Source organism: Bos taurus, chromosome 28, assembly GCF_002263795.3.
Source record: "Bos taurus isolate L1 Dominette 01449 registration number 42190680 breed Hereford chromosome 28, ARS-UCD2.0, whole genome shotgun sequence".
NCBI classification, from domain to species: Eukaryota; Metazoa; Chordata; class Mammalia; order Artiodactyla; family Bovidae; genus Bos; species Bos taurus.
The window spans coordinates 40519092-40542017 of record NC_037355.1 but is presented as its reverse complement, the minus strand read 5'-3'; the positions used below and the strand labels follow the sequence as shown (position 1 = coordinate 40542017).

At 42.6% G+C, this 22926-nt stretch overlaps 1 protein-coding gene across 5 annotated transcripts in view; it reads left to right on the top strand.

Moving 5' to 3' along the window:
• GRID1 (glutamate ionotropic receptor delta type subunit 1) overlaps positions 1 to 22926 on the top strand; it is a 685448-nt gene that overhangs the window by 547760 nt on the left and 114762 nt on the right. For all 5 annotated transcript variants that reach the window (XM_024986927.2, XM_059882689.1, XM_024986926.2 and 2 more), the window contains 4 exons: positions 13627 to 13728; positions 15109 to 15306; positions 18513 to 18837; positions 20018 to 20156. In XM_024986927.2, the coding sequence (XP_024842695.1) occupies positions 13627 to 13728; positions 15109 to 15306; positions 18513 to 18837; positions 20018 to 20156 (764 nt within the window). The remainder of the gene's footprint in view (positions 1 to 13626; positions 13729 to 15108; positions 15307 to 18512; positions 18838 to 20017; positions 20157 to 22926) is intronic.

Genomic DNA, 22926 nt, shown 5'->3' with positions numbered 1-22926 from the left:
CTCATAGTACTGACTGTCAGGAGGTATCTTGTCAGATTTCAGACTGATGTATAGTGCCATTAATTCTAGTCAATTCACACTAGCAAAAATATCCTAAGCTGTTAGCATGGACCTGAGCATAGTAAATACCTGAGAAAAAAAAGTATCATCAATAACACTAACTAATGCCTAGTAATAACGAATAACAGATGCTGACACAGGCCAAGAAACAATATAACCAATTCAAGTAACTTGCCAGAGGTCTCCCAGCACACAGGTGGGAGAAGCAAATTCCATCCTGGCTTGTTTCATTATGGATACTGCCTTTGGTAGAACTTGCAGTTTATTTAGAGAGACAAAACCGATACACCTAAAACAATTAGAGATACGAAATCAACATTTCAGTTATACTCCAGATTGCAGTGCAGCTTCAAAATGAAAATAGCTTATTGTTTTTCTTCTGATTTCAGAAGCAATGTTTCCTCTCTGTAAAATAATTCAAACATTACAGGGTAGTATTGGGCAAGAGATGAACATTCCCTGCAATCTCATCACTCTACTTAATTCCAGAAATAGCCACTTACAACTGCCCTGTTGTGTCTTAGTCACCCACGTGTGCCATCTCGCAAAATGAAATAAGCATGAAAACAATCAGATCACACTATATATAATGTTATGTAATCTAATTTTTCTCCCACACAAACCCACAAACCAAGGAACTATTTGAAGGTGAAAATACTCTTATGTTCTTCCTAAACCTTTATAAAGATGAATTCAATCCTTCTAGATAGATAAATGATTTCTTGGCCACTTGATATCCGTCTAGCTCTGGCTAGTTCAGGTACAATTGCCTGAGTGTACTAACACTGCCCATCATGTTATTCTGAGAATCCTCTCATCTCACCGTCCTTACCAAAGGGTCATAGATGGGTCTCATGATAGATTAGTTCCACTAGCCCACCTCTCCAGCACATGGCTCCATCCTTTGCCAAGTTATTATCAAGATGTGTGTATGTATATAGAACAAGTTGGGTTTATTTAGATGCAATTACCTGCAATAAATTCATTGGTTTTTACAACATGATCAAATTGTACACATTCATCAGTTGTACAATGTGATCAGCTCTGGCAAATGTAAATGGTAGTATAATCACAGTCACACTTCCATTATCCCCAAGTAGCCTTCCTTTTACTTTTCACTTGATACCCTCCTCCCATTCCTGGCCCCAGGCCAACACTGATCTATCTTCTGGACCTATTGTTGTTCAGTTGTTCAGTTGCTAAGTCATGTCTGACTCCTTATGACCCCATGAACTGCAACACGCCAGGCTTCCCTGTCCTTCACTATCTCCTGGAGTTTGCTCAACTCATGTCCATTGAATCGCTGATGCCATCCAACCATCTCAACCTCTGTCACTCCCTTCTCCTCCTGTTCTCAGTCTTTCCCAGCATCAGGGTCTCTTCCAGTGAGTTGGTTCTTTGCATCAGGTGACCAAAGTATTGGAGCATCAACTTCAGCATCAGTCCCTCCAGTGAATATTCAGGGTTGATTTCATTTAGGATTGACTGATTTGATCTCCTTGCTGTCCAAGGGACTCTCAAGAGCTTTCTCCAGCATCACAGTTTGAAAGCATCAGTTCTTTGATGCTCAGCCTTCTTTATGGTCAACTCTCTCATCAGTACATTACTACTGAAAAAACCGTATCTTTGACTATTGGACCTTTGTTAGCAAAGTGATATCTCTGCTTTTTTAATATGCTGTCTAGGTTTGTCATAGCTTTTCTTCCAAGGAGCAAGCATCTTTTCATTTCATGGCTGCAGTCACTGTCTGCAGTTATCTTGGAGCCCAAGAAAATAAAATCTGTTACTGTTTCCACTGTTTTCCATCTATTTGCCTTGAAGTGATGGGACTGGATACCAGGACCTACAATAACGCCTTTTCAAGGAAGTCATATAAGTGGAGTCATAAAGTCTGTGGTTTTTGTGTCTGGCTTCGTTCCCTTGGTGTAATGCTTCGAACTTCATCCATACTGTTGCCTCTGTCATAGTTTTTTTGCCAGGAACGCTGAAGAAGCTGAAGTTGAACGGTTCTAGGAAGACCTGCAAGACCTTCTAGAACTAACACCCGAAAAAGATGTCCTTTTCATTATAGGGGACTGGAATGCAAAAGTAGGAAGTCAAGAAACACCTGGAGTAACAGGCAAATTTGGCCTTGGAATACGGAATGAAGCAGGGCAAAGACTAATAGAGTTTTGCCAAGAAAATGCACTGGTCATAACAAACACCCTCTTCCAACAACACAAGAGAAGACTCTATATATGGACATCACCAGATGGTCAACACCAAAATCAGATTGATTATATTCTTTGCAGCCAAAGATGGAGAAGCTCTATACAGTCAGCAAAAACAAGACCAGGAGCTGACTGTGGCTCAGACCATGAACTCCTTATTGCCGAATTCAGACTGAAATTGAAGAAAGTAGGGAAAACCACTAAACCATTCAGGTATGACCTAAATCAAATCCCTTATGATTATACAGTGGAAGTGAGAAATAGATTTAAGGGCCTAGATCTGATAGATAGAGTGCCTGATGAACTATAGAATGAGGTTCGTGACATTGTACAGGAGACAGGGATCAAGACCATCCCCATGGAAATGAGATGCAAAAAAGCAAAACGGCTGTCTGGGGAGGGCTTACAAATAGCTGTGAAAAGAAGAGAAGCAAAAAGCAAAGTAGAAAAGAAAAGAAAAGATATAAACATCTGAATGCAGAGTTCCAAAGATTAGCAAGAAGAGATAAGAAAGCCTTCTTCAGCGATCAATGCAAAGAAATAGAGGAAAACAACAGAATGGGAAAGACTAGAGATCTCTTCAAGAAAATCAGAGATACCAAAGGAAAATTTCATGCAAAGATGGGCTCGATAAAGGACAGAAATGGTATAGACCTAACAGAAGCAGAAGATATTAAGAAGAGATGGCAAGAATACACAGAAGAACTGTACAAAAAAGATCTTCATGACCCAGATAATCACGATGGTGTGATCACTGACCTAGAGCCAGACATCCTGGAATGTGAAGTCAAGTGGGCCTTGGGAAGCATCACTATGAACAAAGCTAGTGGAGGTGATGGAATTCCAGTTGAGCTATTCCAAATCCTGAAAGATGATGCTGTGAAAGTGCTGCACTCAAGATGCCAGCAAATTTGGAAAACTCACTCAATATGCCAGCAAATTTGGAAAACTCACCTTTTTGCCACAGGACTGGAAAAGGTCAGTTTTCATTCCAATCCCAAAAAGGGCAATGCCAAAGAATGCTCAAACTACTGCACAATTGCACTCATCTCACACGCTAGTAAAGTAATGCTCAAAATTCTCCAAGCCAGGCTTCAGCAATATGTGAACCGTGAACTTCCTGATGTTCAAGCTGGTTGTAGAAAAGGCAGAGGAACCAGAGATCAAATTACCAACATCTGCTGGATCATCGAAAAAGCAAGAGAGTTCCAGAAAAACATCTATTTCTGCTTTATTGACTATGCCAAAGCCTTTGACTGTGTGGATCACAATACACTGTGGAAAATTCTGAAAGAGATGGGAATACCAGACCACCTGATCTGCCTCTTGAGAAATCTGTATGCAGGTCAGGAAGCAATAGTTAGAACTGGACATGGAACAACAGACTGGTTCCAAATAGGAAAAGGAGTATGTCAAAGCTGTATATTGTCACCCTGTTTATTTAACTTATATGCAGAGTACATCATGAGAAACGCCGGACTGGAAGAAACAGAAGCTGGAATCAAGATTGCCGGGAGAAATATTAGTAATCTCAGACATGCAGATTACACCACCCTTATGGCAGAAAGTGAAGAGGAACTCAAAAGCCTCTTGATGAAAGTGAAAGTGGAGAGTGAAAAGGTTGGCTTAAAGCTCAACATTCAGAAAACGAAGATCATGGCATCTGGTCCCATCACTTCATGGGAAATAGATGGGGAAACAGTGTCAGACTTTATTTTTTTGGGCTCCAAAATCACTGCAGATAGTGACTGCAGCCATGAAATTAAGAGACGCTTACTCCTTGGAAGGAAAGTTATGACCAACCTAGATAGCATATTCAAAAGCAGAGACATTACTTTGCCAATAAAGGTTTGTCTAGTCAAGGCTATGGTTTTTCCTGTGGTCATGTATGGATGTGAGAGTTGGACTGTGAAGAAGGCTGAGCGCCAAAGAATTGATGCTTTTGAACTATGGAGAAGACTCTTGAGAGTCCCTTGGACTGCAAGGAGATCCAACCAGTCCATTCTGAAGGAAATCATCCCTGGGATTTCCTTGGAAGGAATGATGCTAAAGCTGAAACTCCAGTACTTTGGCCACCTCATGCGAAGAGTTGACTCATTGGAAAAGACTCTGATGCTGGGAGGGATTGGGGACAGGAGGAGAAGAGGACGACAGAGGATGAGATGGCTAGATGGCATCACTGACTCTCTGGACGTGAGTTTGAGTGAACTCCGGAGTTGGTGATGGACAGGGAGGCCTGGCGTGCTGCGTGCGATTCATGGGATCGCAAAGAGTCGGACACAACTGAGCAACTAATCTGATCTGATCTGTTTTGATTCCATTGTATAAGTATACCCCACTTTGTTTATCCACTCATTCACCAGTCAGCATGATTGACATGTGACTGAAATATGTGACATATTTCCACTTTGGGGCTATTATGAATAAAGTCTCTGTGAACACCCACATCCTGACCTTTGTGTGTACATATTTTATATTTCCCTTATGGAAATAATTAGGAGTGGAGTTGCTGGAGGGTGTGCTCAGCGTACATTGAACTTTATAGCAAATTGCCAAACCGCCTGCCAAGTGGCTGCACTTTTGCATTTCAGATCCTCACCAGCACTCAGTAACATCAGCCTTGATTTTAGCCATTCTTATGTGGTATAGTGGGATGTCATGTGGTCTTGTTGGATGTTTCCCTGATGACTCATGATGTTGAGTTTTCATATGCATATAATCCATTCACATATATTCTTTGGAAAATAAGTTCTTTCTCTATTTTTTGAAATTGAGGTGTTTGCCTTTTTGTAATTGAGTTGTAAGATTTCTTCATGTATACCAGATACAAGTCTATACTAGACACTAATATCTTGTATCTGCTATCATCCCATGACTCACGAGTTCCGTTTTTCTTTCTGCACCCAGTGGAGGCTTGATGGAAAGAGCTAATGAGTGGATGTGGCCCCCACAGTAGGGTCCCCCTTGAATCTGGGCTCCCAGGGAGCCTCAGCTGTCAGGCTGGCCCGCACATGCCCTTTAAGAACTTGGTAAAGTTTCAGGGTTTTTTCCTTCCTATTCACTCATATAACTATTAATACCACCTCTTTTGTGCCATTTTCTGCCAAAGATGGAATATTTCTTATATCCTGTCTCTCCTTGGAGGAGTTTCTCATTTGAAATTCAGTTTGCCAGATGGTCTTATGACCACCAGGTCCTCAGAGGATTTTTAAAATATAGTTTTGTTGAGATTTCCCTGGTGGTCCAGCGGTTAAGATTCTGAGCTTCTGCACTTCCACTGCAGGGGGCATGGGTTCGATCCCTAGTCGGGGATCCCAAACTAAGATCTTGCATGCCTCGTAATGTGGTAAATAAATAAATAAGTAAGGAATTTAGAAATAAATAAAATATATTTTGTTGATCTGAATGTTTGTTTGAGTGATACAATGAGAGCAATGTCAGTTTCCACTTTCTGTATCTTAAGCTGAAGTTGGACTGCCACCATCCTCCCTGTGGATGTGACAGAAGAATTTTATTGCTGGCACCATTGGAGGTGGTTAGTGTGTGCCCAGTGGGCCCTCTGTGCCTGGGGCTTTCAGAGAGGAGAAGCTAGAGTTTGCGTCTGTTTGTAGCTCCATCGTGAGCAATCTGGGTCAAGGGTATGACTAGGTTTCCTTGCCCTCCTCTGTAATACTACCAGGGGAGTATCTTTCTCTGATCCTTGCTAAAGATTTTTTCATGAAGCTCTCATATACAATATTTCTCCAGAGTATTTCATTTTTCTTTCATTTTCTAAGGGCTCTTTCCTTTGGACATTTAGCCCAAGTTCTGCTGGGTCTTGTTTTCAGAAAGTACAACTTTCACCAAATGCTTAATTCTTTCTGCAAATGCTCCTGGGCTGAGAATTTCAGTTATCCCATGCCTCAGAGGGAGAACCCTTCCCTCTCCTTATACAGCAGATCCGGAGCCTCAAGAGTGGTCCTGGCACCTTTCTCCATGGGTATATCCGATCTGATGACCCTCTCCTGTGGTTCATATTCTACAAGCCTGCCCTTAGTAACCCTGATGCACTGAAATTCCCAAAACAAATTCTCAGAGTAGGCCTTCTTTAGGGGCCTTGGCTGCACATATTAATATCCTATTTTCAGATGCTTACACTCTGCTTCCAGGATGCTCTGTGTCTAAACATATTGTCCTTGCATTTAGCCAAAGTTTAAAGGGTGCGTTTCCTGACTGAGATCAGTGCTGGCTGAATCACCCAATTCAGGGTGATGCAAGATGTGGGTTCCCCCTTCACCCCACCCCTACCCAAGGCTCTGATTCTTTGAAACACATATCAAATGGTTTTATTTTCTAATAAAAATGGGCTGAGGAATAAAAGCTAATAGAGGAGTTATTATTTCAGAAAAGCCCATGTACTGACATGATGATAAACTCAATATGCCATCATACCAAAGCCTGTATCCCAGCCGAAGATGTCTGCACTCAGTCGATGAGGATACTGCTCAGATGGGGCTCCAACTATGGCTGTGAGGTCTAATAGGCACGGTCATAAGAACTTCACTTCCTGCTTCTAGTACTCTCTTGAGACACATTTACTACCAAAGTATTGCCTACTCAGTTGCAAAAATGTGATGATAGAGGTTATTGATCTATTGTCTTGCTGGATTTAGCTAAATGAGATTTGGGGTTGGGCTTCCCCAGTGACTCAGCGGTAAAGAATCTGCCTGCAATGCAGGAGACACAGGTTCAGTCCCTAGGTCGGACTAGGTTCAGTCCCCTGGAGTAGGGAATGACAACCTGCTCTAGTATTCTTGCCTGGAGAATCCCATGGACAAAGATGCCTGGTGGGCTACATTTCATAGGGTCACAAAGAATCAGGCACGGCTGAAGTGACTGAGCGTGCACACATTCATGAGATTTGTGGTTAAGCAAACCTACTTTCCTTCTTCTCTTCCCCCTTCCCTCCCAAAGAATTGGCAAGGCTCAATGTATGAAGCTGGTCATATTCTGGGCTGTAAAGCAGTTGGATTGCCTCTTCTCTCCTTCTTCCTCCCCAGGGAAAGAAACCAATACTTTACAACACCTCTATAACCAGATGACAGACCACAAAGCCCAATCTTCCAAATGAGGTTCATCTCATTTAGGGTTAATAGTCCTGCATTTAATAAGGATAGGCCACAAAGTCCCAAACCCCTGTATCTCACAACTCAAATGCTAACATGAAGAACACCCTGATTGACTCAAAGAAATATATTTTCCTGAGACCAATGGTTTATGAAATTTATTCTCCAATTGGCTGATCTCTTGAACAGTTGTTTGTCATCATCAGATTTTGAAACCATGTATCTCTTTTCAAGTGACGATTGTGCTGTAACCTCTGGCTCCATCTTCGCTTCTGGTTTGGGTAGAGCAGATCTTGGCAATGAATGAAAACCATAGCTGTCTTATCAAATAGCAGCAGTTCTCATTTTAACAGTGCTGGAAATTAGTTTTTCAGGCTCTGATCTTGACAGGTCAGCTGTCAAAAGTGGGTGTCTGTGGCCATAAATTCATCGATCCCATAAACAAAATTCTGTCTGCAAAATGCAAGAGGAAAGTCAACGAAGATGCACTTATGCACAAATGAAATGGTCTGCAGCTGTATGACTGAGTGTCAGGACTTCTCCGAGTGAAAGATTTTTCTGGCTTCCCATTTATCAAGCCTATCAGCCTCATTTAGATTTTATTATCTGAAAATTTTTCTCCAGCTTTCTGAACTGGGACCCCAGGCACCCTCAGGAGGGAGGCAGAACACAGTCTCTCCTAATCTTGATGGGCTGCAAGTTTGGGAATCCACTTACAGGCTTTTATTTTACTTTATTTTTAATTTCCACTGCAGTCTTTTAAACAAAAGATTTTGTTTGAAAAGGATGTGACTTTCTGTGTTCTGATCTTACATATCAGGTGCTCAGAGAGATGGCCTCACTCAGAAATAATGAAAGTTTACCACTCTGGTCTTAAGATTTGGGCAAGAGCTCAAGTCTTTGTGAAAATAGGGAGATTCACTCAGCTTAGGGCGCTTGGCTTCAGGCTGATGTGAGGGAATAATAAACTTTCTTGCTCGACTTGAAGGATCCAAGATCCTGGAACATGGTTACTTTGATGTGTTTGAAGGCAGAATTTTGGTTTCTCTTTGAAGTATTTTTTCTTTCTTTGTCAGAGTACAGGATGCCTGAAGGCCAGGGAGAGAGAAATCTGTATTGAAAAACAATAAAATAAAAATCTTTAAGCCCTAAATACTTTCAGACAAAAGAAACAGGAATAATAATTACAGGTTGGAGGAATCTTTTTTTTTTTCCTCATGTAGTTGCACTTTGATTTAAATGACTTAGCCTTGGGATGGCTCAAGAAGTAACTAACATAATTTGGGGCTGCGCTTCTTCCTTAGTGGAGAAAGATTGCCTGTCTGCATGGAGTTGGGTTCTAGGAGGGGCCACTGCCCTGTCTCAAACCCAACAGGTTCTTGGGCCCCACAGCATCTTGGAAATACCTTAGAATATAAGATGCTGTCCCACAGAACCTTGATGCTGGCCTCCTCTAGGAGATGGGTGCCTCAACCAAAGCTCCTTGTAGCCAGAGGACTGTTGTATTGAGTTCTGACTCTCACCCTGGCCTTGACCTTCTGACAGATAATTTGACTCTGATTGCTTCCTTCCACTCAGCCCTCAATCACACAAGTACACGTGATGGGATTTGGCTTCATTACCTTTGCTAGTTATTTTTATCAAAATCTTATTTTCTTTTTTTTTTTTTGTGAAAGGAAAGAAAAACCTGTTAAAAGCCTAGAAACACATCAAGAGGTAATCATGGTTATTCATAATTCCACCACTAAGATAAATTCAAATATTACATTTAAATATATTTCTTCCCACTTTAACCACTGCCTTTAAAAAACACACACAATTAAGGTCACATTGCACATACCTTTTTATATCCTGATCCGTTACTTTGTTATTATGGATTTTTAAACTACTGTTTTTTCTTAAGTTTTTAATAATTTTATTTATCTTTATTTTTGTCTGAGATGAGTCTTAGTTGCTGTGCAGGCTTTTCTCTAGTTGTGCAGAGAGGGGGCTACTCTGTAGTTACAGGACTAGCTGCTCGCAGCAACTAGGATCTTCCCAGATCAGGGATTGAACCCGTGTCTCCTGCATTAGCAGGCAAATTCTTTACCACCGAGCCACCAAGGAAGCCCCAATTTTTAATATATTATTTTAAAATCATTTTCTCCTTTGAGTAGCTCTTCAACATGGTAGGCAGAAAGGCATTTTTATTCCATTTTATAGATAAGAAAATGGAATTTCAGTGAAGATAAATTTATTCAAAAATATTTATTGCCTCTTGTGATTTAGTACTATGCTGTAAAATGTGCTGAGGTCACTAAGGTGAGTGGTGGAAACATACCTAGAACATAGATTTATTGGCTCCTAAATATATGCTAATTTAATATCTCCAAGTTCCCAAAATCTATACTAGTAATAGAGAGTTGATCTTCTAGAGGAGAACGGCATTCAGGCAAGGTTAGAAACTCTGGAGATTGGAATAAGCAAGGCAAGGTTCAATCCAAGAGCCTGAGCCTCTAGAGACAGTTTATGAAGACAGGGTTTTGATCCCAGGGAACAAGATAAAAAACCCAAATAGCACAGCAGGATCACAGACTTAGGTCCAGAGTGGAAGATCATTTATACTGCAGCTCTGTATCAGTGATGGAGATTTGAGCTAAATATTTCATTAGTTATGAGGCTCAGACATTAAAGAATCTGCCTGTAATGCAGCAGATGCAACTTCAATCCCCAGGTCAGGAAGATCCCCTGTTGAAGGGAATGGCAACCCACTCCAGTATTCTTGCCTGGAGAATCCCATGGACAGAGGAGCCTAGCGGGCTACAGTCCATAGAGTCGCAAAGAGTTGGACATGACTTGGTGACTAAACAACAACACATTTTCTTTAGTTCTTTTCTCTTTATAAGTGGAGATTTGTAGAGATTTCCTAAAACTTAATTGAGCCAAAATAGATCTTCACTAGTGGCTCAGACAGTAAAGAATCCTCCTGCAATGTGGGAGACCTGGGTTCAATCCCTGGGTTGGAAAATCCCCTGGAGAAGGAAATGGCAACCCACTCCAGTACTCTTGCTTGGAGAAGTCCATGGACAGAGGAGGCTGGTGGGCTATAATCAGTGGGGTCGCAGAGTCAGACACTGTTAAGGGACTAACACTGTGAGGAAATGTATGCTGATACTAAAGTAACACCTTAACTACAAGAGAAACTGGGCGTGGGGTTTATGGACAGTCTCTGCACAATCTCTATGACTTTTTTTGTGAATCTAAAAATACCACAGTTGAAAGCTTTTCTTTTTTATTGTTTTAGAAAATTGCGGGACTTCCCCGGTGGCCCAGTGATTAGGGATCTGTGCTTCCTCTGCAGGGAGCACGGGTTCAATAGCTGGTTGGGGAATTAAAATCCCGCGTACCTCTTGGCGAAAAGGAAAAAGAAAGAAAGAAATTGAGTAAGAGTGTAGCAGACCCCGTTGAAGAGAAGTGGCATTCCAGGCAGAAGGAACTGGAATGTGGAGAGGAGGGAACACCATGTGCGTGAGGAAGATGAGGGACTTAGTAGAGTTGGCGTGTGCTGGAGCTGACTGTCAGGGTTGGGTCTCGATCAGAAAGGGCTTTCTTTTGGCTGAGTGTAAAAGTGTTAGGACTTATTCTCTAGGAAATAGGAATTGATTAGGAAATTTTAATTAACATAGTCCATGTTTGATTTTATTTAAGATAAACATCAGCACAATGGAGGAGGGCTGGAAGACAGTGTAATGAGATCAGCAGAAAGGCTGTTGCGATAGCCTGGGGCAGAGATGCTGCTGCCCTGAGCTGGGCAGTGGGCTAGAAGCAGAGGATGGTGTGGACAAGCATGAAGAGGTGGAGCCCTTCTCACAGCAGAGCTAAAACCCTAGACAGACAGGCCTTATCCCAAGTGCTTCTTCCTGCCTCCACTCCCATGACTGATTATAATCCCAGTGGAAAGACAGATGAAGTCTGATCAATGCCAAGCAGAACCTCATTCCAGGTGTTCTGGAATCCAAGCCAGAGCAGCACAGGGTGGAGATGCCCCTTCACCAGTGCTGAGGAAGTTGGGCAGCAGGTGTCAGGAATTCAAGTCCTGGTGCAGAGCAGAATATCCAGTCCCTGGAACTGCCATGTCATCACTGCTTCCATCGTAACTCTGTAAATCACAAGGGAGTAAAGGGACCTTCATCACACCACCCAATCCAGGGCATGCCACAGACCACACAGGGTTAAGCAGCCCCAATGCCTGGGCTGAACAAGTCTGGGGATGAGATGCAGGCTGCCCAAATCCATACCACGAGTCCCCTAAGTCCAGTATCACAGGGTCCAAAGAATGTAAGGAGCCAAGACCCTAACTCTGTTTGTCTGAGTTTGTCTTTTCACTTTGGCCAGCATCTGCACCCAGCTGCGGGAGCTGATCCCGAGTCCCAGGGCTGTTTCCTGAGACTCGGTGGAGAGATAGCCACCAGGTTCCTTTTCACTATGCCAGTTTCCAGAGTGTGACATCTTTGATATCTTTGCAGAGGGCTTAGGATAGATCTTAACTTTGCTCTTCACTGAAATGCCCCACAGTTGAATTAGTGGTGGCTGTGGGGAGATCCTCAGAGTATATGGCCATGCTCTAACTAAATGATCCTCATCGCTGCCAGGCATCCTGTTATTTAGGGTGAAGTGGGTCTTAGCTGGTATCACATCCAAAGTGACAGCAGGAGTTTCTAGGTTCCTTTAAACTGGTTCTAGGATCACATAGCTCATTCTGATGTCTCTACTGTAGGCTTCGGGGTTCTAGTATCTTCCAGGCAGAGCGGCCCCACAGATTCTGAAACTGTGGCCTCATACTCAAGGCTCAGTGTGCGCTAACCTTGCTGAAGATATCAGGGCTATGAGAAATGCTGGGAGAGTAGAAGTGTCCTTAAGTGATGCTATTGGTGCCTCCTTTAGGGCACCTGGTGACACTTTTCCACGGAGGGGTAATTCTTTTTGCTCAGCCTAACTAGGGGTCTTGTGGGTTTTCTCTGATGAAGGGTAAGATGCTGTCTGTGACAATCTGAATTTTAACCCCTTGCTACTGAACTGATGGTCCATGGATCAGCAGCAGCAGCACCTGGGAGCTTGTTAGACAGGAATAATCTCAGGTCCCAGGATCAGAAAGTGCATGTAAAACCCCTGGGTGATTTGTCTGCATATTACGGTTTGAGGATCACTGCTTTCATCTATAGCAGTGGTTCACAATCCAGGCTGTGCCTTAAAATCCTCCAGGAGATAAATGGTCCAATCCACTACTGACCAATTAAGTCAGAATCTCTATGGGTGGGACTCAGGCTTTAGGATGTTTTAAAAGCCCTCTTAAGAGATTCTAATGTGCAGCTAAGTCAGAGCCCCAGTGACCTGGAAGAGTAGAGGTTTTCAACCAGGATCACTGGGAAAGCATTAACTTTTCTCATGCCCAAGCACTAAGATCCTGGTTATGTTGGCTCTAGATGGGGCCAATATCTATATTATGTACATCTCACCAATTAATAATTGAAAATCACTGATTAGACAAAGGGTTTATCATTGTTTCTCAGGCCCTGCAGGGACGCAGGGAAGGGAAGCAGTCTCTAGGGCATCTGTGTCTGCAGGTGTTTCTGAGCCAGGCTAGTGTCTCCTTGACCATCTTAAGGTGCCTGACAGAGATGGGATGCATCTATTAGATCCTGCAGGCTTGGGAGGATGTGGCAGACCCAAGGCATGTGTATTCTTGATTTCTATCTACCTATCAGGGAAAATCATGAAGTTTGTGGTAAGACAGTGAGCTCTTGGTCCTGCTTACGGTTGGCATCAGGGTGCAACACAAGCTTTAAACCTGAGTCTTTGTTACTTGCTTCACTGTTAAACTTCATCTTTCCCTGGTGAAGCAAGTGATCTCAAGGACCACTGGCCTGGGCAAGTCAAAGGAGCGGTAAAGAAAGAGACTGCTTTGTGGGAGGCTCGATGATATGGCCTCAGTGGGTGGGCAGAAATGTTTATTCCGTAAACAAGTTCCTACAAGTTGATTTCATTTCAAGCATGTGTTAAGTCTTCAAGATCCAGGTGAGCCGATGGAGAAGGTGGAGCTCTATCTGTCACACCTTTATTCTTTCTAAGGTTGTGAGATGGCTCTGGGTCTCTGGGAGACTTCTAGGGCTGCTGTCTTCGTAGCTGTCTGACTCAGGAGCCCACTTCAGCGGTTGATTCCTAAGGTCTGCAAGGTGCCCGTCTGTCCCTCACATTCCCTTTTTCCTTCACAGCTGGCGACGTGGGACTCGGAGAAGGGCCTGAATGGCAGCCTGCAGGAAAGGCCCATGGGCAGCCGCCTCCAAGGACTGACTCTCAAAGTGGTGACTGTCTTGGTAGGATCCTGGGCACATGGGGGAGGTCTGTCATTCAGGCTTTGAGTCAGGAGCTTCTCTCTGTTCGGCTTAATGCTGAGTTTGGAGACAAGGGGATCTTAAGTAGTGGCTTGAACTTTCATAGGCTTTTCACTCAAAGAATTTTGTGAATAGTGAAGGAAGAGTAAGATTGGAGATTCTGCTCCAGGGCCTCTGAGACCCTCCATGGCAGGTCGCTGGCCTGCTCTAGACAAGGACCACTCATCCAGAACCAGGGCTGAACGCCAGAGCGGGGATAACAGCTCTATGTGTTTTGGGACGTAGGATCTTAACCTACAGGTTGTCTTAGGAGATTTTTGCTGCTAGCTAGAGTCCCCAGAAAGATGTTGGGAAGACATCCTTCTAAAACCCAACACCACTGATAGGCCCATGTGACACAAAGTTTACAATGAAGACCATTGGTTGCAATTTCTCTGCATGGTTGTCCTGGAAGCACAGACTTTGACTTATTTCGGTTACCTTCAAAGCATCTTCCTTCCCATTTCTTTCTTCAACTTTTTACAACTGGAGGAGACATTTTAGATTTATCTCTTATTAGCTCGGAAGACAGACACTGACACTCCTGCCGTCCCCATATGCACACCATGAATAAGCATTGTACCTTATCCTCCCCACCCCTAGATTAAATTAATGAAATGAGGTCTCTGCGGCTGTTGCCATAAGGCCCCTTCTTTGTCATTTCCACAGGATGATGGTGGGGAAGGCTGAGGTGTTTTCCAGATGACCGTGTGCCCTACAGGAGCACATGTGACAGCACAAAATGTGTTAATGTGCCCATGGCCTGCCTTTGGACTTTTGGACAGTGAGGTTTAATCTGCTGTGTGGTATGACCTTGTCTTGTGACTCGGCATCCATTTTTCTAGTCCAGTCTGATAGACGTAATAGTCTTCTCTCGACCCGGTTCACAGACCTCTGTTGTCATTTATTATCCCAGATGAGAGGTATTCACATTTCTTGTGTGTGTCCTAAAGAATTACAGCATTTCCAAAGGACAGAGTCCTGAATGTCACAAATGAAGGCATGAAAACAAGCCATGTTATCCTAGGAGAATGGGATGCTGAGCTGAGTCTGAAATGACAGAGGACAGATAAATCTGTTCCTCCGTCAGTATGCTGGTTGGAGGGATTTTCCTGTGCACTGTATCCTGAGTATCCATAAACCACTTTAGAAAAAGTCAGAAAGGTTCAGACTCCAGGCTTAAATTGGGTAAATACAGTGCATGTGTCCACAAATGTTCTGAAATTATGGTTCATCAGATTGGTCTCTCCAATAAGACCCTGGAAAGATGTATGTTAATGAGCCAGTGATTTAGTTGAAGAACATTCATTCTGTTGTCCTCAGGAAGAACCTTTTGTGATGGTGGCTGAGAACATTCTTGGACAGCCCAAGCGCTACAAAGGGTTCTCCATCGATGTCCTGGACGCACTGGCCAAGGCTCTGGGCTTCAAATACGAGATTTACCAGGCCCCCGATGGCAGGTACGGTCACCAGCTCCATAACACCTCCTGGAACGGGATGATCGGGGAGCTCATCAGCAAGGTAGGTCCCAAAAGCAGATCCGTGGGGAGGGGCCCCCTAGTCTGCCTCTGGGGTGATGTCTTAATTGGGCCCCTTTGAAGTTGGAACCTCAGGACCAGCTGGACAGATCACAGTTACCCTTCTCCACACGATAAGGATCTCTTCCTCCACGCTCACCCTCCTCCCTGCTGTACTCATTCTTCCTTTTATTTTCCAATGCCCAGGCACTCTGGGTTTTCCTTCTATGTCCATTGCTATCATTCCTTTGAAGCACCATGTGCCCTTCATGAAATCCACCCCCACATTTGAGCTGCAGTAGGAGCCCAGTGCTCACGGGGACGGGGGTGTGGGGAAGACGGGTGCATGCTTAATCTCTCTCCATGGCCCACAGCAGCGGGCGGGTGTGTCTTGTGTGTGTGCGCGTGCATGTGTGTGTGTGAATGAGTGTGCAGGTGTGTCTGCGTTGCTATGGTAAGTGAAATCGCAGTCCCTAGTGCCTCAGGTCAATTTCAAATCTTTCCTCTTCCTCTTTGCCGTAGAACCTGGTCCCCACGGCACGAGGCCAACTCACTGTGTCCCCCTCCTCTCCCTTGCCATCCTGTGGCCTCTGGGTTATTTACTGACAGCCGTTTACATTGGTGGATCTGCTCAAGTCCTCCCTCACCATCAATCTGGACATTTCTGACATCCCTACAGATAACCCTGGGCTTCCAGTGCTTTGACCATTCATCTCCAGTGACCTTGGAGCACCCGTCCCCGTGCATCCTGTTAGCATCTTACGTGTTGCTGTCACTGTCCCACTCCATGACTACAACCTGTCATCCTTCTGACTCCGGCATTTTATCTTAAAACACAAGCCCTTTTCTTTATAAACCCATAAATGCAGAAAGGATACCTGTGTTCTCTCCAGTTTCTCCTAAGCTGTCATTTTTTTCCAGTAGCATGCATTCTAATCCTGTTAATGACAAGAAATTGCTCATTAAATCAACTTAATATAAAAAAAGAGGTGAAAACAAAAGCCAAACCCATAACAACTTTATTGTGGAATAATTTATATATAATCTGTACCCATTTCAGATGTATCATTTATGATTTCTAGGAAATTTAGTGAGCTGTGCAACCATTACCATGTCTAATTTTGCAATACTTCCATCACCCCAATGAGATTCGTCATACTCATTTACAATTAATCCCATTCCAACCCAGCCCTAGGCAACCCTTAATCTACTTTCTGAGTCAATAGATTTGCTTTTGCAAATATGTACTATAAAAGCAGTCATACCATACCAGTCTTTTGTCTCTGACACTTTTCACTTGGCACATGTATTTGAGGTTCATTCTTCTCTAAGATTTCTATGCCTTTCTGGTATGGCATCCTTTCCCGTCTGGCGTGCCCTCTGTGGTTGTCCAGATAAACCCCTGGTCCTTCATCTTTTGTGATTCTCCTAAATTATTTTTGATTTCTTGTTACCTTGAAACCCTGACTTGGTTCTATTACCTACCTTCTGACTCTGACATCCAGGCGGCTCTGTGCAATTAGAGGAGAAAACCACAAGTTTGTCCAGATAGATGCATAAACGATGTGTGGCCATCACCTCGGCTGGGCCTTCAGGACAGCCCCAGTTCCTTAACATGGCCTTTACTGGGTCCCTTGGCAACATTCCTTAGAAACTGTTGCAAAATTTTATCTTTCTCCTCAAGCAACCTAATAATCTCCTATCTTAAACTAGAAAAAAGAAGTACTTCTCTATTAAGGAAAGAAATGAAGACATCTGGACATGAGGTTCTATTTCAACTTCCTATAAAGATCACATCTGCAGACATGTGCTCTCACCTCCAGATTCAGAGCGGGGAGTGTTTTTCCTCCTATTACAGCTCAGCCCTCACTGGTGTCACCAGTCACCTCCCTCGCTTCTGCTCTGGACCTGGTTTCATATGTTAGTTTCCCTCCATCCTCTGTTGTTAACCTATCCTGATCCCCTAGATTTCCTTCTCAGTCCTTAAATATTCTCCAAGCATAAACAGAACAAACAAACAAAAACCCTCCCTGGATCTTGGGTTTCTGAGAAGAGAAGCAAGAACGAGAAATGCACATGTGGCAAGTTTGAGAGCTGACATGGTCACCTCCAAGAGTTTTTCTCTTTATCCTAGGTATGTTAGATTTCAGTTTGGCAATCAGTATATCTGCCCCTCCAGCCTGCGTATTGGACCTGATAAAGTTCTACGTGGTTTTCCCCAGTTTGAATATGTAGTTTGGATAAGCTGTCACAATTGGTCATTCTAAAATAACCTAGTTCTGACAGTGCCTCCTACTTAGAGAGCCAAGATAGAGATGATCACTGTACAGTTTTAATGCTCTTATGCCAGCATCAACTCAGGCGTAAGGATCTTAGTCTGTACCAGTCTTGGCAGCTTTAACCTCACAATCTAGTTTCATCTTAATGGGGTCTTTGTCTATTTTTAAATTAAGCTCATCTTGGAAAGCAAAAATCTTGGGAGGTACTTTTGAAGGTCACAGCAGAGGATGCCCTGGGGGCCCCTTTACTGCATGGCTTTACTAAAGGAAGAAGCAACCATATGTCTGAGAAGCCATGAGTTAAGGGAAGTGGAAGAAGGAAGATGATCCCTTTTTTCTTGGAATATGCTACTCTCTGGCATAGAGCCTGCATATAAAGCAACTTAGGACTGATGCTCTAATGAGATTCAAGGTAGTTGTACACTCTCCATATAACTTCAAAAGTATTTTAGAGAAGAGATATATCTGTGTGGGCTGATGGAGTTTGGAGAGGTTTGATGGAATAATGGAGTGTCCCTGTGGTCCTGAAGTATAGGAAGGATGAAGACAAGTCCAGAAGACAGGTTGGGGAGAAGGGTGGGCAGTAAGATGGAAATACTAGTAAAAGTAAAAAGATAGTTCACTAAGGGAATCATTAAGAAATTGAAGAAAACCTACAATTCACACAGAAATGAAAATGGTGATAGACTCTTTCCTCCAGAAGTGGTTTCCAGGAGTTTTTGGGGTTTGGGGGAGACATGTGTAAGTTGAAGGTGGTAATGGCAGACAACCTGATGCTGGATTTTCCTTACAACGTTCAAAGTCATGAGGCGTCAACGCTTGCAGCCTTTTCCTCTGAACAACCCAAAGGGCAATGGACAGGCCTTGGGCGAAGGTAGAACCCAGCAGTAATCTGAGGACTGCCTTCTGACCAGATGGGTTTGCCTTTCAGAGAGCAGATCTGGCCATCTCCGCCATCACCATCACCCCGGAGAGGGAGAGCGTTGTGGACTTCAGCAAGCGGTACATGGACTACTCGGTGGGAATCCTCATCAAGAAGCCCGAGGAGAAAATCAGCATCTTCTCCCTCTTCGCTCCATTTGATTTTGCCGTGTGGGCTTGCATTGCGGCAGCCATCCCCGTGGTTGGTGTGCTGATATTCGTGTTGAACCGGATTCAGGCCGTGAGGGCTCAGAGTGCAGCCCAGCCCCGGCCCTCTGCTTCCGCCACCTTGCACAGCGCCATCTGGATTGTCTACGGAGCCTTCGTACAGCAAGGTACCTTCCCGGTTTCTACATGCTGGAGTAACCCCAAGATCCTGGAAGGAATTGTCCACTGACGACATTCTTAGGTTCATGTTCCCAAAGTCATTTTAAATGCAATTTTATTTAATTTCTAAGGTGGTCCTGATATCATGCTGTACTCCACGTATTATCAGATAGAAAGTAAATGAAATGATTAAAAAAAAAAAAAGAACTTGGAGTCCTGATTTTCCTCTTCAGATAAAATTAACTTCTAGTTCTGCCTTGCACTTTCCTCCCCTCCCACATTAGATTGATTGTTATGCAGACGGGGTTGTCAAATGAAGCTATCTTGCTTAAATGTGAAGTCTTCATGGGCTAAAAATTCACAATTGTTTTGCAATCATCGAAGCAATACTCCAGCCATTCTTGAGATTCAGTCTCCTATCTCAGAGAAATCTAGATAGCAGTTGGGGAGTTACAGTTTTGATGGGAAACAACAAAATTGCAAAGTTCCTAATGTGAGTCCTGGACTTATCTGCACCATAGCAAAATATGTATTATCTGCTTGAGAGGTTATATAATAACAGTCAGCAAGGAGCTTTCTTCTGCTACCCTCTGAGACACCGAGGAGGAACGATTGACCTCAAAGAGGCAGCTTCGGACTATAAGTCATATACAGTGATTTCTGAAAATCATAGAAAAAAGTCATCTAGTGAGGGCCGAATGTTAATAAAAGTGATATGGTGCATCTCATTTCTGAGGCTTAAAAGAAAGCTAGAGAACCCTCTAGGTATAAGGCAATTTTACATTTACAGAGTTCCTGAGACTGTTTCATGTGAATTTAAAACGGATAGGGACCTTACATAGGGTTGCAACCCTGGAAATTCTCAACACAGTGAGGAGAATCTTCTAAGGGGAAGAGTTTGATATTCAGCACTCTACTGTTGGCATTTTCAAAAACATCCTATCACTAAAAGTGCCAAGCCTAGCTTTCCTGTATTTTGTGGTCCTCCACCCCTTTCTGAGGTTGCTGGTCCTAGGATTTTATTTCCGGAACTGTCCGAGTCCACCATAAGCAGCTGGCAGTCACTTTCTTGATCCTCAGCTCATCACCAGGGGTGGTTCCCTATGCCTGGCTGCAGGGCAGAGAATTTCTGGGGATAGGAGTGAGAGCAGAAACCCCAGACCAATCCCCTTTGCCTGTGTCCTGCAGGTGGAGAATCCTCAGCGAACTCCATGGCCATGAGAATTGTGATGGGCAGCTGGTGGCTCTTCACTCTTATCGTGTGTTCCTCCTACACAGCCAATCTCGCTGCCTTCCTCACGGTGTCCAGGATGGACAACCCCATAAGGTAAGATCCATTACTCCTTCCAGAAGGCTGTAAAGAGAGAATGCAGACCTGGCCATGGTGGCCTGGTGTCGTGGAGGCAGAGAAGGACTGCCTCTGGATCTGCAGTTTGATGGTAGTAATCTTTAATGCATGAGGACCTTCACTCCTGTTGGATTTTATTTTATGTACAATTAAATACATGCATAAATTCACTGACTAGTATTTCTCTGAACATTTAAATTCTACCTGTAACTAATAAGTCAAAAAATAAAAAAATCAGCAAATGAGATGTCCTCAGACATTTCAATATTGATTACAAACTTATTTAATCAAAATTTTCTAAACATTTCATTAAAACCACAAATCTAATACATTTCTCCAATTCTCCAATCTTCAAGCATCTAAAAAAATATTTTTTAAAACATGCTAATTATTGTAGTGATTAGAAAATGTATTTCACTTACAGTTATAAAATTGTAAAATTATTGAAACCAAGAACTAAAAACGTTTCATTTTAACCAAAATGTTAAAAATAGGGCATAAAAGAATTAGTTCAACATAGTGAAATAACTCAGAAATGCCTTTGCTTTATAATCAGATTCTCACATACTGTGTGAATTACAAAAGAACTTGGATAAAATGAACATCTGCTGGCTATGTGGTTGCTGAACTGACCAGTGGCACAGATTTAGTCCACACTTCTTTGAGTGCAATATCAACCTCAATATCACTTCTTTCTTTATCCCTGATTATGCTTTTCTGTTTCCCTGCCTTCGGTAATTTCTCCTTTAATTCATCATACTTACTGTCATTATATCAATTCTTTTGATCCACGATCCTAGTCAAGTCATCCATACTCAACCAGCTTCTGTAGCTCCCAAGTGCCTATTTGAAAGAGGAGAGATTCCTTGATTAGGATTAAAAATTCAGAATGATATGGTCTAGTTTTAATTTTAATTGACATTTTTATTGAGAGAATTGTAGACTAACTTGCAATTATAAGTAATAATGCAGAGAGATCTCAGAATATCGTTTAGCCAGTTTCACCCAATGGTAGCATATTGCAAAACCAGGATATGAACATTGATCCAATTGACTGATTCTATTCAAATTTCTCATCTCATCCTTGTACTCATTTCTCTGTGTGTGTGTGTATGCATTTGATTCTGTACAGTCTTACTGTATACGTGGATTTTTGTATCCACCACCACAGTAAAGATACTAAGTATGATGATTTTGTTTCTACAAGAATTCCTTGTGTTGTTCTTTTATAACCACACCCACCTCCTTCGCACTTCTTTGCCTCTTGTCCCATTCTTAACACCTAGCAGACACTAATGTGCTCTCTGTCTCTGAAATTTGTCATTTCAAATATGTACTATATAAATAGAATCACACTTTTAGGATTAGCTTTTTCTTTCAGTATAATTCTCTGGAGATTCTTTCGAATTGTTATGTGTATTAATAGCTCATTGCTTTTTGTTGCTCAGTAGAATCCAATGTAACACAATTTGTTTAACAATCCCCCCATTGAAGGATATCTAGGTTTTTTCCAGTTTGGGGCAATTAAGAATAAAGCCATTGTGCATATTTGTGTGAAGGTTTTTGTGTGAACATGCATTTTCATTAATAGGTAATACATATCTAAGAATGCAATTGCTGTATCTCGTGGTAATAGCATGTTGAGTTTTATAAAAAAAATGATCAAACTGCTTTCTAGAGTAACTGTCACTTGAAATTACTACTATGGATGTAGAAATGATCTAGTTTCTTTGCATCTTTGCCAGTATTTAGTGTATCAGTATTTTTTTACTTTACCTTCTGGTAGTCATGATGTGGGAGAAGGCAATGGCACTCCACTCCAGTCCTCTTGCCTGGAAAATCCCATGGACAGAGGAGCCTGGTGGGCTGCAGTCCATGGGGTCGCTAGAGTCCGACACGACTGGGCGACTTCACTTTCACTTTTCACTTTCATGCATTGGAGAAGGAAATGGCAACCCACTCCAGTATTCTTGCCTGGAGAATCCCAGGGACGGGGGAGCCTGGTGGGCTGCCATCTGTGGCACAGAGTCGGACATGACTGAAGCGACTTAGCAGCAGCAGCAGCAGCAGTCATGATGTGATAGTGCACTGTGGCTTTTTGCTCCCCTAATGACTAATTATAGTGAATTCCTTTTCCTGTGCTTATTGCTATATTTTCTTTGATGAAATATATCTTTATGTATTTTGCCCATTTTCTCACTGGATTGTTTATTAACGTTGAATTTTGAAAGTTCTTTATATATTTTAGACACTGGTTCCTTGCCAGATGTATGGTTTGCAAATATTTCCCCCTGCTCTGAAGTTTGTTTTTCAAGTTCTTAACAAAGTCTTTCACAAAGAAAAGTTTGTAATTTTTATGAGGTTCAATTTACACATTTATTCTTTTGTGAATCATGCTTTTGGTGTTGTCTAACTCTGCCAGGTCGTAGACCTGAAGATAATCTTGGATATTTTGTTTGTTTTTCTGAAAGTTTTGTCATTTTCCGTTTTGTAAATTTGGATGTGAGGTTTCCATTTTTAAAATTCATCTGTGTAGTAAGACATTGAACAGGAATCATAAACAATTGGATGTGACCTGAATTTACTTTGCAAGTTTGTAGGGGTTTTTGGCAGCTTTGTATGCTGAGTATTTAAATCTGAATGACTTTGGTGATGGTAACACTCTTCAGGTTGCCTCTGGTCCCACTGTCCTCTACTTTATTACATGTGCTAGCTTCACACTTTCACATATTCACTTTTCACCATCAAA